Genomic DNA, 18,119 nt, shown 5'->3' on the forward strand with positions numbered 1-18,119 from the left:
TGAAGTTGCTGGCGTGCATTGTCTGACCTCCGTCACGACTGGGCTGCGGCCATTTTGACGGTGCGTCGGAACTGAGTACTGCATCTCGACCGCATGGACCAAACTTGTCTGATATGACAATTCGCCAGTTGTTCCTCCATGCCTTTTCACATGCGGCGTTCCTTTCCATTGTTCACCTTCGCACAACCGCATTCGACACGTTCAATTGGTCCAGTGGTAAGTACATGCACGAAAGTAACAGATCCGTTCATCTCCGGAGTCATCGTACTATTAATCACGCGTTCATGTCTGAGCGTTGGCAACCTGGTATAGGTATTCGCCGAACACTCGGGTCTGCCACCAATGTGTCAGCGTGACGTTACAGCGTGCAGCAAGACAAAGGTAGTACCCCATTTATATAGTTGCTGATGTCCAACTTTTCAAGTGAGGAGCTGTAAATGCGCGCAGTCAGGGGATGACAAGGACTCGTTAGTGATGCGACCCACTGAGCACCGTCGTCAGATTGTCCCATAGGTAAGAGCAATACATTTTTGCCGAGCTTCTCGCTAAATGTCAAGGTAACAGGGATTGACCCGCCCTCGCGAACGTAGTTGGGATACAGACTACTCCCCCAAACAGCCTGTCAGGCATGGAAGACCGCCGCTCACGGTAAACGGCCAGTTGTCTCCATTCCAAACATGTCGGATGCACGTACCTGGGTGGCAGCATCCGCTGCTTGGTAGTTCCAATGATTACGCTCTCCAACCCATGGTAGGCCGCCTCCCTCGTACTTGACTTCTATCTCGTTCTTCGAATTCAACTTCGCAAACTCCGCCTTTAGGAAAGCGGTAACGCGAGGAATAACATAATTAGGTGTCAATGGTTCAACGAGTCTGACGTGGTAGGTTCCTTTGTGCACAACAATCATTCACGAAGGAACTTACCTGAGACTGAACCTCGCAGAAATGTTGGCGGGGATTATCGTCTTTAAGCCATCATTGGTGTCGAAGGTACCTCTGATACCATGGATAGAAAGCGACGGGTACCGCATACGACCCATTAAGAGTTCAGCGGTGTCTTCCGAAAGTTCAACCTACAGGATGGCGGATCAGATGCATCGTATGTGACCTGGAGATAAACTCACTTTACGGTCTCCAGTATCTTTCCAAAGGTCACTCAGCTGGTAATCCATAAGTCTATAGGATTCCCTATTCAAGTTGGTGAGTTGAGCGGGCAAGGTATATATAGAACTCGAGCACCTCTCATCATCTGACGGCGGGGGTACTTGGTTCTCGATGTCGGGGACGGTGATAACCCCCGTGGTCTCAACGAGCTTACTGAGAAGCTTTACCATATCCGTCATCGGCTCGTGTATCATTCGTCCATATAGCCCAGAATGCATGTCATCCTTGGCCCCTGTGATATCCATGGAAAAGTAGGCAATGCCTCTGACGCCGTAAGTCAACACCGGGCGGCGGGTGGTCAGCCAATAGTTGTCCGTCTATGGATGATGATGACAAAACTGCCGTGTCGCCAAAGAAATTATGACGGAACGTACAATGCACACGCAATCGACTCCCTTGAAAAAATCGCCATTATTTACTTCGTCGACGATAAAGTTATCCAAGCCAGGACTTCCGACTTCTTCCATTCCTTCGAAAAGGAAGCGGATGTTCACCGGGAGAGGGAGTTGCAGTTTTTGATGTGCCTCCAATACATTTAGCCATCCCATGACAGGACCCTTGTCATCAGTCGAACCACGCCCATACATCTTATCGTTCTTCACATCGAGGGTAAATGGGTCGCCTTCACCTGTCCAGACATTCGCCTGCATTTCTTAGCTTGTCGCCCAGCGAAGTAATATCACTCACTGGCATCACATCATAATGGCTGTAGACGAGCACCGTCTTCTTGCTTGCGTCTGTTCCAATAGATCCCAATACAAGGTAAGGAAGCTGAAGATTGTCCTGCATTCCAAGATCATGAAGCTTTACGGTGACGCCTAGGTTCTCAAGCTCCCCTTTGAGCCAGATGCCCGTATCGATGAGGTTTTGGCGCAACGTGGAATCGCCACTCACGCTGTATGATAGTGTAGCGGAGGAGGAAGCGGACAAAGGAAAGGAGTACGCACCTCTTGTGAGCTACAGCAGTCCTGAGACGATCGATAAACGCGTCCGTATGGTTTTGGACGTAGTCATTGAAGCTTGAAGGTGCGGCCATGTTATCGCTAGTGTTGAGAGACGATCTGAAGCGGTCTCCATTTTATACTTCAACGGCGATTATCGATGGGAGCCTGGAATCTGCAACCCATGACCACAGCGTGTTCAAGAGGACCCGTGGGTGACCACCCCCTGAAAGTATGATGTTTGCAAGAAACCAATGGCACAATTGTAATGGTTCGGCGGTCAAGCCGCAAGGCATATCATGCATCATGGCAGATAAGATGGTCCACACTTGGAAAGAATGATCGACAAATTTGCATGCTTCAGCCCAAATTGAGTTGGACTGGAGCCGTTCGAGTACGTCGTGTCTGATCGGTGCGCGCCCATGTACAGCAACCAGTGTATCGTATGGAAGTCGACAGTTTTTGGAATACGCCATCCAGAAAACCTTGGGAAGATGGTGGGCTATTTGAAGATCATATGTTTCAGCGATCCCTTCGACTTCTAATGTCCCGACGGAGTTTTAGTACATCATGATGGTGATGGCCTAGTGGGCTCCGGCGGTGATACAGCTTACCGTAACTCGAGTAGGTTGCGTCGTTTCCCAGAGGTCGGCTGGGACCGGTAGCCGATTCCATGTCAAAGGTTCTCTGAAATCTTCAAAAGCTCCGGGGGGGTTTTCATGTCCGCTACGTACTTACATAGGTGCATGGTTAGCAGAAGTTACCGGACTACTGATTATCTGACACACGTTCGACCATCTCGACCGAAAGGCCTAAGTAGTTCTTCGGATCGCACAGTTGTTCAAGTCGCGCCTTTAAAAGTCCTGCTGACATCACACGTTCGTCTGCACACAGGAGGTGGAGCAAGTCCACGTTGTTTTCTGTGCTTTGCCGACATATCTCATACACCACGTCGTGCGCCACTTGCCTCCCGATTTGTGGCGCGAGTCCCATCATGACAGCCTCCGCAACGATCCCTCCTTTGGTGATGTCCAAGTTCCTCATCATAGTTTCGGGATGGACTTGCAAACCTGCCACAAGGTCTCGTGTATGTTTAAGGGCAGCACCTGTTAGAGTGCAAATTTCTGGTAAAACAATCCATTCAACCTCCCATGGCCCTGTTGAGCGTTCATGGTCCGCGACCATAGCTTCATAAATGGTGGTCGAATATTGCCGCACTGCAGTTGCGATGGCAGATACGTATGCACATGAAATGGGGTTCCTCTTCTGTGGCATAGTAGAGGATGAGCCGCGATGCTCGTAGAATGGTTCCGACACTTCTCCAATTTCCGATTGCATGAGAAGTTTCATGTCCAATGCGAACTTGGCGCAGGTGCTGGAAAGTAGCGTGAAGAACCCAGCCAGTTCGGCGAACCGGTCTCGTTCTGTGTGCCAGGCAATTTCTGGAGGTGCGAGCTGGAGGGCTTGTGCAAGTGCTGCCTGACACTGCAAAGCTTTGTCAGCGGGAAGGGTAGCCAGAGTGCCGGCTGCACCACCGAACTGGAGGACGAAGAGGCGAGGTTTGAGTTGTAAGAGTCGTTCATGGTGTCGCTGGAACGTGCACAAGAGACGAGCAAGTTTAAAACCGAAAGTTATGGGAACAGCTTGTTGGAGGTTGCTTCTTGCGGCCATGGGCGTGGCTTTGTGAGCATTTGCGAGACTGCGAAGATTGATGATGATCGCATCAAGTGAGGCGGTGATGATGCCCACGGTTTGGCGGAGTTGGAGGACCGTAGCGGTATCCGTAACGTCCTACATACATATAATATGTCAGTTCCGAGGTACTAATCAGGGGGCCCACTGCGATCTATGAAGGCCCTGTGGGTATAAGTACCTGGGTCGTAGCGCCCCAGTGAGCCCATTCACCGCAACCGGGCGCCTTGGCATTCACATGGCGCACGATTTGCTTGACTAGACCTAATACAGGGTAACCGATTTTCTCGGTCTGTTCCCTGAGGTCCTCAAGGTCAACGTTGGATACGTCACTGCAGAATTCTGCTATCGCATCTGCGGCCTCCCTAGGAATTATTCCCAGATCTGCCTGCACGAGTGCCAAGGCACGCTCGAACTCGAGGTAGAATGAAGTCCGTCCGGTATCTGACCAGATGGCTGCGATCTCTGGGTGGGATAGTATGTTTTGAAAGATAGCGCTCATAGTAGTATTAGATTGCTATAGTTGGATCCAAAGCATCCGGCGAGCTTCGATGATATGTCAGAGTCCCTGGGAAACAAATAAAACGAAGGCGGAAACGACGGAACCCTGACTATTATTACTCGGAAGCCAGCATGACACCCGATGTTGACTGGGAACACCCCACCAGAGAAGGCAGAACATTATCATATACGTATGTGCATCTACAGGAGGTTCCGACGGAACCATTTGTTGCACGCCCAGCTACTGACGGTGTATTTTAATAAGACTGTGGCTAAGATTACGGCGAGGTCACGTTGACTCTCGGGTGGGCAGATAGCGGGCCTAGTCTTGAGTCGTGCCGTCGGAAAAATGGTTTCAGACTAGTTGCCGTACATAATGAGCCTATCATGTCACCAGCACCACTTTTCTCTTCCTAACCCAACCTGCCACCTTGGTTTCAGCGCCGTCCAGATCTGCAATCTGGGCAAGCCGTCATGGCATCGCTTTGGACACTGTTCGGGAAAATGCTAGGTACGTTTATTGCACAACCGCACCTTGTTCGGCGTATAAAACGTGAACGTTCCGTGACCGTTTTCTTCCTCTCTCTCACAGGTGACATGTCTCCATCGCCCCAGGAAGAGAGCGCTGTTGTCGAGGCGCCCACGTTGGAAGCACAAGCCCCTTCCCCTTCCCCCGCGCCCTCCGCTGTCATCGTCGATGAAGGTGGCGCAGACGAGGCTCAGCCTGGGCAGGATGTTGAAAACACTCCCGAGCCGAATACTAGTTCAAGCGCCGCTCTTGATACCTCAGATGTTCAAGTCCCTCCTTTTGTACCCCTCGATATACCCGACCAGGCCAGTGTGCCCAACTCGCACGAGCTTCAGGTTGGACAGGATGTTGGAGAAGTCTCCGAGCCGCATTCCAGCTCAAACTCCCAGAAGACCCTGGACGTACCAACCCCTCCTGTGCCTTCCATTGTCTTAAACCGATGCGACACTCAAGAATATGAGCCGAACATTAGTTCAGGCGCCCTCGCAACTTCAGAGATGCCAGCCCGTCGTGTGCACATGGCTGAGGCCAGCAAACACACAAGGACCACCTCTGCCTCTATGCTCCATCGCCGTTCAGGCTCTCGATCGATCCTTCGACCATTGTCTACGGCAACCTTCACAACCATTGGTGATGACAAAGATTTTCGGCTCGAAGAATGGATGAAGGATCTTTTCAGGCGGTATGTATTTTCTTTGGTTATTTCCATCAGGAATTCAGTCCCCTTTGAAGAGCGGAGGACGATGGGCTTAAGTCAAGCGAGCTTGGAGTGATGTTCAGGGATCTGCGTGTCGTTGGCGTGGGTGCTAGCACTGCGTTACAACCTACAGTAGGCTCCCAATTCAATCCACGCTCGTTACTTTCGATTATCAACAATTTGCGCCACCCACCACTTCGTGATATTCTTTCAGGATTCGAAGGTGTCGTAAGACCAGGGGAAATGCTTCGTGTGTATTGAGCATCTTTTGTCTCTTATTAATTTATTGAGGGCTTTCCTAGTCGTTCTTGGTCGTCCCGGTTCAGGGTGCTCCACCTTATTGAAAACAATCGCCAATCAACGGGGCGAGTATCACTCCATTTACGGCGACGTCTTTTATGATTCCCTAACCTCGAAGGATATCGAGACAAGGTATCGCGGGGACGTCATCTATTGCCCAGAGGATGATATCCATTTCCCAACTCTCACTGTCGAGGAAACGTTGTCTTTCGCTGCAACGATGCGTGCCCCACACAATCGCCTAGAAGGTCAATCACGAAAAGAGTACGTCAACATGGTGACCGAAGTCGTGATGCGTGTCTTCGGCCTCGGTCATGCTAGAAACACAATGATCGGAAACGCTGCTATCAGAGGCATTTCAGGAGGTGAAAAGAAGCGCGTTTCTCTGGCCGAGGCTTTGTGCTGCAGAGGTAGAATCAGTGCTTGGGACAAGTGAGATCTTCACCATAGTTCCGGAGATGCCAGTGACTCTAATTTGACTCCCTTAGCCCGACAAGAGGTTTGGACGCGTCAACAGCCCTCGAATTGATCTGTACTCTTCGTCTTGCGACGGATATCTCGAAATGCACGACCATCACCTCCATATACCAAGCTGGTCAACAATTGTATGACCTATTTGACAAGGTGTGCCTCATACACGAGGGGAGAATGGTGTACTTTGGACCCGCAAAGGACGCCAAACAGTATTTCATTAATATGGGTTACGAACCCTTCAATCGGCAAACTACCGCAGATTTCCTCGTTGGAGGTATGCTCAGGACGTTTATGTTTGCGCAATTTTGTGGCTTAACATCGACAATCAGTGACGGATCCAAATGCTAGGAAAGTCCGGGAAGGATTCAATGGTGCTCCTCCCAAAACCGCAGAAGAGATGGCTGTGTACTTCAAATCGTCCGAGTTTGGAGAACGCAACCGCTCGGATGTGGAATCGTACTACGCAACCTACGTCAACAAGCCTGAACTAAGAGAAGCATACGCAGTCAATGCCCGTGCGGAGCATGCGCGCCATGCTCCCGATAACAAGCCTTACGTTATCTCCGTCCCGATGCAAGTTCGCGCTGTGATGCGACGACGGTGGCAGATATTAAAGGGTGATTGGCTCACACAGGTGGTCAATCTTGGGTAATTGTCGAGCTCATCCGTCTTGAGCCTTGGCTCAAATTGTCATTTTTAGAGGACAAATCTTTCAAGGTCTCATCATGGGCACCGTGTATTTGAGGGTATCCGACTCCACGAGCGCATTTTTCTCTCGCGGCGGTGTTATGTTTTTGTAAGTGAATGGTTTGCTCCTTGGTAGAAGAATTTGTTGACATCTCTATGTCAGCGCTCTTTTGTTTAGCACTGTCGCTGCAATGGCTGAGATCGACTCTCTTTTCGCTCAGCGTCCAATTGTCCTTCGGCAACGTAATTTGGCCATGTATTACCCTTTCATCGAGAGTCTCGCGCACACAATCGTCGACTTCCCCATTGCCTTGCTCTGTCAGCTCGTCTTCGCAGTTGTTTTCTATTTCTTGGTTCGTCTGCAACAATCGGCTCAGCAATTCTTGTGCGTCGCATTTTTCCTTCTGAGTTTGCCAGTATTAACCAGTCGTGCAACAGCATCTTTGTTCTTCTCACTTTCGCGGCAACGATGGTGATGAAAACTCTTTTCAGAGGTGTTTCAGCGTGCTTTAAGACACCTTCTGGTGCCATTACTATAGCTGGATTAGTGATGGTATTCGGTATTCTTTGCAGTGGGTACGTAATTCCGCCCAGCGAGATTATAGGTGCTTTGAGATGGATTACGTACATCAACGTGCGTCTTGCATCATATCATCTCCTTGTCAGTTCTGACAGGCTTGGACCTTAGCCTATCCGATATGGCTTTGAAGCACTGATGGTCAACGAGTTCCACACCATTCAGGGAATGTGCACGACGCTAGTCCCTCAAGGTCCTGGATACGAAAATATTTCGAGCGCCAATCAAGTGTGCACGACGGTCGGATCCCAACCGGGTCAATCAACCGTGGACGGGAACACTTTCTTATATTATGCCTTCGGTTATAAATACGATAATCTCTGGAGGGTAAGTATTTCGCCTGCGCAGCATGAGTTGAATGTTGAGCTTTTCTGCACGCAGAATTTCGGTATCATGTGTTCATTCCTCCTAGGATTCCTCATATTTTTGCTTATCATGACCGAGAAGAACGTGTCCTACGCGATTACAACGTCTATTACCCTCTTCAAACAAGGGACCAATCTCATGTCTGGCAGGAATGACGAAGAGAAATGTGTTCAATCCATGTCGAGCAAACTCGAGACGCCTGTTATAGAGGCACCGAATGAGAAATCAGCATTAGATCCTCATGTTCACCCGGATATTTTCTCGTGGAATCACATCGAATACGTTGTCCCTGTCAAAGGTGGCGAAAGGAAGCTTTTAGACGATGTGTCTGGTTACGTTGCTCCCGGCAAACTCACCGCGCTCGTGGGAGAGTCTGGAGCCGGCAAGGTGTGTTGGCCTCGACATCCTCATGTTATCGTTCGCATTGACAATACCTATTCAGACTACATTGTTGAACGTTCTCGCTCAGCGTGTTTCGACTGGCATTATCTTGGGCGATCGTTTCGTCAATGGACGTCCTCTCCCCGCAAATTTCCAAGCTCAGGTGTAAGTGCATGTCACACTAACGGGTTGTTTATATTCATCGGGTATTTAGGGGTTATTGTCAACAAATGGATACCCACCTTCCAGAGGCAACAGTACGAGAAGCGTTACTATTCTCTGCCAAACTTCGTCAACCAGAGTCAGGTTCCACTAGAGGAGAAAGAAGCCTAGTGAGTTCTCCGTACTTCTGGCACTGTTCAGTCGCATTCTGACCTTCGATATAGTGTCGACAAATGCTTGAAGATGGTTGGCCTGGAGGCGTACGCTAATGCAATTGTTGGTTCGCTGGGAGTCGAGCATAAAAAGAGAACTACCATTGGTGTTGAGTTGGCCGCCAAAGTAAGTTCAGCAATTTCGCGCACTGGTGTCACGATAAGCTTACATGCATGGTAGCCCAAGTTATTACTCTTTCTGGACGAGCCGACCTCAGGTCTGGATTCCCAGTCAGCATGGGCTATCGTCAAGGTTCTCCGTGAACTAGCTAACCATGGACAAGCTATCCTTTGCACGTGAGCGCTTTTTAACTTCTTAGACGTCGTTCTCCGTCGACCTCACCTATTTCATAGTATACACCAGCCTTCAGGTGAACTTTTTCAAATGTTTGATCGCCTGCTTCTATTGCGCAAGGGCGGCCAGACTGTATACTTTGGTGATATTGGCGAGATGTCATCGACCTTACTAGGTTACTTCCAAAGGAACGGTGCTCCCTCATGTGATCCTGGCGCGAATCCGTAAGTCGTCCTGTATGCGCCTCCCGACTTTGGCAGTGACCGATTGTCGTCTAGCTGCTGAGTATATCCTCGACGTTATCGGAGCGGGAGCCACTGCAACCTCTGAAATTGACTGGCACAGCAGTATGGAAGGCATCCCCGGAAGCAGCTGAGCTTGCCAGTGAAATTGAGCAGCTTACACAGCAGGACAAAGTCGCCCCGTAGTTGAAATCCATGTTACTCACTTGTGTTCAAGATTTGCAACATCCTGGATGACGCAGTTTCTGATGCTCACTGAACGTGGTTTGGTCAGTTATTGGAGAAATCCGACATACATGATGTCCAAGGTCGTACTTAATATTGCTGCGGGCTTTATCATCGGGCTTGTGTTCTTCCAAGCCAATGACACTATTCAGGGCACGCAAAACAAGCTCTTCGTGAGTTATTCTACATGTTGGCTGCGCATTCCGTGCTTATCGTGTCCGGATAGGCTGTCTTCATGGCGTCGATGTGTTGCGTAGGTCTTGTGCAGCAGATGCAATCCGTATACATTTCTGTACGACAGATTTACGAAATCCGTGAACGACCCTCACGGATGTACTCCTGGACGGCTTTCCTTACTTCTCATCTCATCATTGAGCTACCCTGGAACGTGCTTGGCGCTTCTCTGTTTTTTGTCTCTTTCTACTGGACTGTAGGCCTAGCAACGTCTCGCGCCGCTTACTATTTCCTTTTCTTTGGCGTCATTTTCCCGATCTATTATACCACATGTGGCCAGGCGTTCGCAGCACTGGCTCCAACCCCAACCATTGCCACTATGCTCTTCAGCTCGCTATTCGTGTTCACCATTATCTTGTAAGTCTGCACAATTTTCCATCGTCAGCTGGCTTGTGGCTAATCGGTATTGTTGACAGTGACGGCGTACTTCAGCCCTTCTCACAGTTGAAATGGTGGAAGTGGATGTATTGGACCTCTCCTTTCTCTTATCTCATCGACGGACTCATTGGTGAAGGTATGTCAATAGTAAGATGCCTGCGGATTCTATGGAAGTTACATCCCGCTTTGCAGCCGTTGGCAACATGGATATCAATTGCTCCACCACAGAGCTTGTGGTTATCCAGCCTCCCTCAAACATGACCTGCGGAGATTATATGACGATGTTCATCAGTGAAGTGGGCGGATATTTGACGAATTCTTCAGCAACGTCAGCATGCAACTACTGCCCTTATCGCCACCACGGATCAGTATCTGGGTTCGAACTTCAACATCATGTACCAGCACCGCTGGAGGGACGTTGGAGTACTGCTCGGCTTCACAGGCTTTAACGTAAGTGAACTCAACTAGGCATGGTGCAATTAAAGGAGACTGACCCAAACCTTTGCTCATTAATTGGAACAGACGGTAGCTATCTTTGTGCTGACGTATTTATTCCGTCTCCGTACTAAGCCATTCTGGCCGACAAAGCGAAAGTAAACAGCTAATCATTGGTGACGGTTAACATATATGATGATGTATATACGGTAGACAACGAGACTGATCATACATGTCCTACACTAATTATAGGCAGACTTAATATATGTGACTTGGATGCAAAGTTTGGTACTTCGTAATGTAGACACAAAGAGACTTCCTCAAGTTGTGCTATTTAATTATCCAGACTCTGATCTGTAGTTTAAAGTAGGGGGAAAACAGTAACCATCCATTATGTGTTACAGGCCCTTTTATATACTAGGAGATAGGCATCAAGTGTCAATGTAGATTGTGAAGTCTGAGTTTAAGTCCACTTGAATTCTCTGATGAGGCTCACAGAACTGGTGTCACATTGTTACCAACATACCTTCACCAACCTTCACTCCCAGTGAAAACTGGTTATCACATTGTGTATTTGCAGAGGTCTCAGAAGAGGCAAAGATGGGTGATTGCAAGGCAGCAAAAAACCAAGGACTACTATGGTGTTGGATCTGCATATTTATTCCTGCATGTTTTGTAGCACTGCTGCTTTTTTTCCCAGTTTGTTATGGAACACTCCAGGTGACTTCATCAAATGGACTAGTCATGATAGAGGCAGAGGCACCTGAAGGCCAAATATGTCATAGCCCCTATGGTCCACCACTTAATGTATGAGTCATGTGACTTCCTCTACTTGAAGTGGTCCTTGGACACTTGGCTTTGTGAGGATGACCCTCAGAGGCAACAAGTATGGTAGAAGGGAGGTGAATTGTAAGATAGAAAGAATCTTGGGAATACAGAGTATCATCTTGGGGTTATATACCTATGGGGGGTGGAAGTACAAACTCTAAGTATTCAACACAGCCATCAGTAAACCACTTTGTGTGCTGGCAGTCCTAGGGAATCTGTCCAGTGCTGGACAGCTCTGGACAGCTCTGGCCAGCAAAAGTGATTTACTGATGGCAGACACAAAAGGAGACAAATAAATGATTGTATCTTAAGACACTGCCATACTGACCACAGCAGCACAGGCCCATGCAGTGAGGGGCAGTGATACACAGCAGAAATGAGTCAATGTCACACCTGCATCAGGGGTCTTTCCTTTTTTGACTCCTCGCAGTCATGTGCATCACATGTGCCTTGTTGCATCTCTCATAATCATTGCCATCCTAGGGGTTTGCATGCTGCATGGGATGTTTGGATCTCCCACTGTCAAGGTATTTCCAATACCTGTTGAGACCACACCCCTGCTTTGATCCAGTATTCCACTGCCCTCTCTGATGGACAACATGTTATGTTTTTACCTTCTGACTCCTTTCTGACTCGTTTATATTGCTCTGATGTTGTACTATAGCTCCAGTGTTTGGCTCCTCGCTGTGCATTGATTGTGCAGCTGGTATAGCCTTTGTTCCCCTGTCTATCCCCATCATATGACACTGTATGACTCCCTTTGACTTGTTTATTTGACTGATTGTTCTGTTGATTGCTGTGGATATGTGTCACAACATGTCTTGTCATGACTGGTATGGTACTCATACTTAGGGGTATATAAACCTACATACTTTACCTTGTATCCTCAGTTTTTTGATAGCTTGCAACTCAGCTTCATCCCTTTGCTTTCATCCTTGTTTTCTCTCCATGTGACTACCCTAGCAGATCACCAGAAGAGTGAACCTCCATCGGACTTCAGTGATAACTGAGCCATAGGGGTTACAACACATTTGGCCTGTAGACTCCCCCTTGTGTGCTTTGTGCCTATTCCATTTGAAGAAGTCACTGTGCTTGGGCATAACAAAATTGAAAAACTCTTGCAGCTTTCAGGACTTGTCAACCTCTTCACAAAAGTCTACTTGTCCCTGGTTACTGAACTTCAACAAACCATCCATACTCCACACAAGGCTTGTTGGTCTCCCTCAGTGCAAAGACTAACTCGCCTTCATTTTACTCTCTTGAGTGACAACATCGAGAAACACCCCTCTACCCTTAATCAACTTCACTGCTCTACAGGCAGCCACTAGGCTTTAATAGATCACCTCCCTAGAGTCAGTGCTTGTGCCTCCCTATGTGTAAAGTCACTCACACTACAACAAATACCCCTTTTACACTGACAGGTCTCTTTCAAGAGATAAATCCTCCCTCAGCCTTTGTTGTCACTCTCTGTAAAAGTGTCTAACCTGCAGAAATTGAAACCTCCAGTCCCTCCTTGACCTAACCTGCTTGGACTTGGATGGAACCCACCTCTACTGCCCATCCCTTTAGGACAACTTGGTCCTTCAGTTACTGTGACAAATCCCTGGTTATCTTATTTATCCCATTTTAGGGATTCAGAAATTGTGCTTAGTTCAGAAGAAGAAGATGATCAGAAGTCTGAGACTTCTTTCAGATCAGTCCTCAAAGAAGAACAAGAAGCACATGGTAAAGAAGAAATGTCCATGATTGTCAGTCACAGAGAGTTGGTTCCTGAAATGCCCCTGAGGACCATTTCAGAAGAGGAACTGAGACAAAGGTTGGAAGAACAAAGAGTTGCTATGGTGGAGGAGCTCTGCCAGGCTGTGCATGCAACTGCGAGTGACCCATTCCCAACAGGTATGCCTATGGACTCAGCTTTGAGAGAATGGTATCACAGGAATTTCAGAAAAGCCATACCCCCAGAGTTACCCACTGGTGGCAACAGTAAGGGGAAAGCTAGAGCTGATGAAGATGATGACTACTCAAGCTGCCCACCCAATGGAGGTTGGGAGTTTAATGTCGGGCATCCCAGAGAATACGATGGAAGCCACAATGGGCTTCAGACCTGGATTATGCAGGTCAAAGGGTATCTGAACCTTAACAGACACATCTATAACATGGAGTCCCTCAAGATTTCATTTGTGCCTCACCTACATGACCAAAGGCACAGCAGTCTCTTTTGCTGAGAATTATCAAAACAAAAACAAGTTACTCAATGGCTCAATCTACTACACCGACACCTTTCAGAGGTTCATTGAAAGGTTAAAAGCTACTTTTGAGTCAGGTGATCAGACCACTCTTGCAATCTTGCATCTTTCGGACATCCAACAAGGCAAACAGGAACTTGAAATGTATATTGCCAAGTTCACTGGACTTGTAAACAAGGCTCAGTTGAAAGAAGAATCACATGAAGCAGGGATCTTCTTTGGGAAAGGCTTAAACAAGGAATATCGTGACTGGGTTCTCAACTCTGGACATGCCCCTTCCACTGTCATCAAGTGGATACAGTGCATGGGAGAAGCTTGAACCACAATCACAACAAAGCATATCCTAGAAGGGAAGGAATCTCAGTATGAAAGGAAGTTCATTCATTACTGTGGAGGTTCCCAAGATCCTGATGCGATGGACATCAACAAATGTAAATGGAACATTAGACATTCCAGCTCAGAAATTAAATGCTTCAATTGTGGAGCCAAAGGTCACATCAAGCGTGACTGTAAAATCAAGGTCAAGACTCAACTGTCTAATGTCCACATTGTCCTCTCAGAGGATGGAATGAAGACTGCCTATGTTGGAGATCATGAAGCAAATGTGGAGGAATGGAAGTTGTTGGGTTTTTAAAGGGGACTGATGAATCTCCTGCATCAGTCAGTCCCTGTTTCAGTGTTGTCCACTAAATGTACTTCTATAGATGATGAATCAAATATGCAAATTCATTCTCCTCTTGGGTTGGTCATTTTACTGGACTACAAGGCAGGAATATGGGCCTGTATCGACTCAGGTGCTGAAGTCTCCCTCATCTCAGAGAAGATGGTCCAGAAACTTTGGATCCTGACATATTGGGTCGAAAAGAAGTTCAAGATGACCTCATTTACCAGAAAAGATGAAGAGTGGGTAACCTGCAAGGTAACCCTGAAGATGGAGATCAAGGAGCAAATTATCTGGGTCAAGTGTTATGTGGGCCCTCTCGTTGGAGAAGAACATGTCCTTCTTGGGATGCCATTCCTCAAGGAGTTCAAACCAAGAATGAACTGGGAAACTGGCAAAATTACATGTTGGGATGATGGGTATGTGTATCCTGAAGGATCTGACTATTTTGTCAAACAGGTAGTATCTTCAGACATGGACAGTGCGAAGGAACCTTCTGGCCTGTCCCTGGAGGTGGTAAAACAGGGTTTGGGTGAAACCCCTGAAGTAAAAATTAATAAAACTACTTTGTCCACAGAACTTGAGGCTGCCTTGGCTGCTGGTAAAGAGGAAGTCAAGCTTCCGGAAATTTACAGGGAGTTCACCAAGGTGTTTGCAGAAGACAACATTCCACTCCTGGTGCATCAGCCAGAATTAGATCATGAAATACAACTTTGTGAAGACTTCAAGCCAAGGAAAGTGGTGGTATACCCAATGTCTCCTGATGAACTTAAGGTTTTAGATGAGTTCTTAGATGAAAACCTCAAATGTAAGAAAATTCGACCATTCGACCTCACCACAAGCGGCACTGGTGTTCTTTGTAGCAAAGAAGGATGGTAAAAAGAGGCTTATACAAGACTACTGCTACCTCAATTCATTCGCCATCCTGAATGTGCACCTGCTACCTAATGTGGCAGGCCTTGTTTGATGAGTTGGTCGAGTTGAAATACTATGCCAAGTTTGACATTTGGTGGGGTTTTACTAACCTCAGAGTAAAAGAAGGAGATGAGTGGAAAGGAGCATTTATCACCCCAAGAGGGCTGTTCAAGCCCACAGTAATGTTCTTTGGTCAATGCAACTCACCCCCTTCTTTCCAGAGATATATGGATAAAACCTTTGAGTCACAATGAGGAAAGCAAGTAGGTTACATGGATGATGTCACTATCCATGCCAAGACAAAGGAAGAGCTTTGGAGCCACATTCACAAATTCCTGAAGATCTGTGAAAAGGAAGGATTGTGCCTCAAGATCAGCAAGTGTGTCTTCGAGGCCAAAGAAATAGAATTCCTTGGAATGATAATAGGGAAGGGGCATATGGAGACTTCGCCTACGAAAGACTGATGCCATCAGTACCTGGGAAGCCCCTGATAATCTTACCAGGCTTCGCAGATTCCTAGGGTTCTGTAACTTCTACCACAAGTTTATCCCCTCCTTTTCAAGCATCACCAGACCCCTTCATGACCTCACAAAAAAAGGGGTGTCCTACCAGTGAACTCCGGAACACTGATGCCACATTTGAGAAGTTAAAGCATTTGTTATGCTCCTCTCCAGTCCTCACCATTCCAGACTTCTCGAAGCCCTTTGCACTCTTTACAGACACTTTGAAGCTTGGAACTGGGGCCATTTTAGCCCAGAAAGGAGCTGACAATGAGTGGCACCCATGTTCCTACCTCTTGCAGTCCCTGGTCAGTGCTGAACAGCACTATCAGGTTTATGACCTGGAAATGCTTGCCATTATCTGGGCACTCAAAGCCTTCTGCCCCTACCTCCTTTCCCCCATTGAACCTACAGTGGTCTTCACTGACCACAAGAACTTGGAGTATTATCATGAGCCTCAACAGCTCACTCCTTGCCAGGCCTGCTGGGCCACTACTATTCAATCCTACCCTATCCAGTTCTCCTGGCAGGCTGGTTGCCTGCAGGTACTGGCCAACACTCTTTCCCGCAAAGGCACTCTGGAGGAGCCCACCCTGGTGGCCATGGTCCTTCCCCCAGACCTTTGGCTTTTGGAGGGGGTGGGTCCCCAAATTTGCCTCATTTCACCCTCTTTCTCAGTTACAAAAATACAAAAACAACTAAAAATCAACTGTCTAGCCTGCATCAGATGTCTGCCTGCCCAGATTCAGCATTCCAAAAATAACTCAAAACCATATTCTTGCCCATCTGAGGATGAACCAAAGGAGAATTGGCTGCCTGACACTTGCCCTTTGAGGAAACCCATAAAAAGAGCGCAGGGAATTTACGCTACTTCTGTGGACCTGTATGAGTGTGTCAAGAATGATACATCAAAGGACTTGACAGGCCTGGAACCTAAGGACAATGTCACTGTCATGGAAGATGGAACAAAATGATTCAGAACAACATGGCCCTACATTCCCCCAGAAGATCGCCACCATTGCATGCACTCATATCATGACCATGAATCCACTGGACATCCAGGACAAAAGGCAATGTTCACAAAGATGTGAAAGGAAGTACGGTGGGAAGGTATGGGAAAAGACATATGAGCTTACATGGCAGGTTGCCCTACATGTCAGACCACCAAGGTAGTGACTCACCTGCCAACACCACCCATTGTGCCACATGATACACCCAAGACTGTGCTTCCATTTCAGCAAATATCTATGGATCTCATCATGGATCTCCCAGTCTCAGGAGAACAAAAATACAACCCTATTCTCATGGTTGTCAATCAGGGGCTGTCCAAAGCTGCCCTGTTTGTTCCATGCCATAAAACAATTGACTCTGTCAGGATTGCCTGACTGTTCCATCAGTTCATCTATTCCCAATATGGAGTCCCAGAATGGGTAATCTCAGATTGAGGACCACAGTTGGCTTCTTCCTTCACAAAGGAGCTCTACAAAGAAATAGGGGTCACCCCTAAACTTTCAACAGGTTATCACCCACAGACCAATGGAGAAAGTGAACATGTCAATCAGGAAGTGGAGGATTACCTTCGATTGTACTGTGCTGAAGTGCCAAACTTGTGGGCTGCTAAGCTTCCATCAGCAGAGTTTGCTCACAATTCCAGAATCCACACTGTTCATCACATGACACTGTTTTTGTTACTCTTGGGTTATGACCCATCCCCCTATCCAGAAGTACAGCTCACTGTGGTCCCCTCAGTTGATGAAAGGTTAGAAAGACTGGCCTTGAACCGAGATGTTGCAATCCTCACACACAAGAATGCACAGGATTTGATGCATTCACACTCGAAGGGATCCTATGTGCCACCCAAGGTCAGAGATCAGGTTCTCCTGGATACCAGGCACCTTTGTATCAAAAACCAGTGCAACAAGATCTTGCCCAGACATCTTGGACCCTTCCAGGTGACTCAGGTCATGTCACCAGTAGTGTTCCACCTGGAGCTTCCCCCAACCTGGAAGGTACATCCTGTGTTCCATGCCTCTCGCATCTATCCTTATACAGAAAACAATACCTATGGACGAGCTCCACCAGCACTGCTTCTGGAACTTGTGGATGATGAAATTGAATGGGAGGTTGAGTCAATAATCAATCACAAGATTGATGGGTGCAGAGGTAAACAAAAATATCTGGTAAAGTGGAAAGGGTTCCCTCATTCATCCAATACCTGGGAACCAGAGGAACATATAAAAGACCATACCTCCAAAGCCCTTGACCAGTACAAACTCACTCAACACCTCAGGAATTAATGGACTCCCCTTGCTCTGTCAATACTGAGAATGACTACACTGATCTCCCCCTTGCAGAATCCCTTTATGACCCCACAGCTGACTGGTGAGTCAAAATGTGGTTCAGTGGTGAAAACCAACCAAAACCAACACAAAAGACAAAAAGAGTGAGTGGTGGTGTGCCTATGCAGTACCTAGATGG

The 18,119-nt window shown here is 47.6% G+C and overlaps 3 protein-coding genes across 3 annotated transcripts; 1 reads left to right on the plus strand and 2 right to left on the minus strand.

Annotated features, from left to right (window-relative positions):
- Window positions 1-170: 170 nt before the first annotated feature.
- F5J12DRAFT_516715 (uncharacterized protein) lies at window positions 171-2,697 on the minus strand. The gene is made up of 10 exons (XM_051739819.1): window positions 2,111-2,697; window positions 1,851-2,058; window positions 1,538-1,807; window positions 1,239-1,480; window positions 1,124-1,187; window positions 924-1,072; window positions 695-872; window positions 486-619; window positions 389-431; window positions 171-333 (listed from the first exon to the last, which is right to left on the minus strand). Exons 1-10 carry the CDS (start codon window positions 2,197-2,199, stop codon window positions 283-285), a joined length of 1,428 nt encoding a protein of 475 aa, XP_051602139.1. The 5' UTR covers window positions 2,200-2,697; the 3' UTR covers window positions 171-282.
- On the minus strand, window positions 2,313-4,382 carry F5J12DRAFT_516830 (L-Aspartase-like protein). Its single transcript, XM_051739821.1, has 4 exons — window positions 3,978-4,382; window positions 2,893-3,895; window positions 2,719-2,837; window positions 2,313-2,645 (listed from the first exon to the last, which is right to left on the minus strand). The coding sequence occupies exons 1-4, from the start codon at window positions 4,296-4,298 to the stop codon at window positions 2,607-2,609; spliced, it is 1,482 nt and encodes a 493-aa protein (XP_051602140.1). The 5' UTR covers window positions 4,299-4,382; the 3' UTR covers window positions 2,313-2,606.
- Window positions 4,383-4,695: 313 nt separating this feature from the next.
- On the plus strand, window positions 4,696-10,915 carry F5J12DRAFT_815841 (pleiotropic drug resistance ABC transporter). The gene is given in 23 exon segments (XM_051745048.1): window positions 4,696-4,808; window positions 4,890-5,508; window positions 5,559-5,773; window positions 5,826-6,255; window positions 6,312-6,571; window positions 6,627-6,945; window positions 6,998-7,093; window positions 7,148-7,369; window positions 7,423-7,618; window positions 7,673-7,888; window positions 7,943-8,314; window positions 8,370-8,473; window positions 8,523-8,614; window positions 8,634-8,640; window positions 8,695-8,809; window positions 8,864-8,979; window positions 9,037-9,182; window positions 9,256-9,324; window positions 9,376-9,617; window positions 9,671-10,035; window positions 10,193-10,352; window positions 10,381-10,506; window positions 10,579-10,915. 23 exon segments carry the CDS (start codon window positions 4,772-4,774, stop codon window positions 10,651-10,653), a joined length of 4,599 nt encoding a protein of 1,532 aa, XP_051602141.1. The 5' UTR covers window positions 4,696-4,771; the 3' UTR covers window positions 10,654-10,915.
- Window positions 10,916-18,119: the final 7,204 nt, after the last annotated feature.

Source organism: Pisolithus orientalis (assembly GCF_024613125.1).
Source record: "Pisolithus orientalis strain OTSU chromosome Unknown F5J12scaffold_7, whole genome shotgun sequence".
In the NCBI taxonomy this organism is placed as follows: domain Eukaryota; kingdom Fungi; phylum Basidiomycota; class Agaricomycetes; order Boletales; family Pisolithaceae; genus Pisolithus; species Pisolithus orientalis.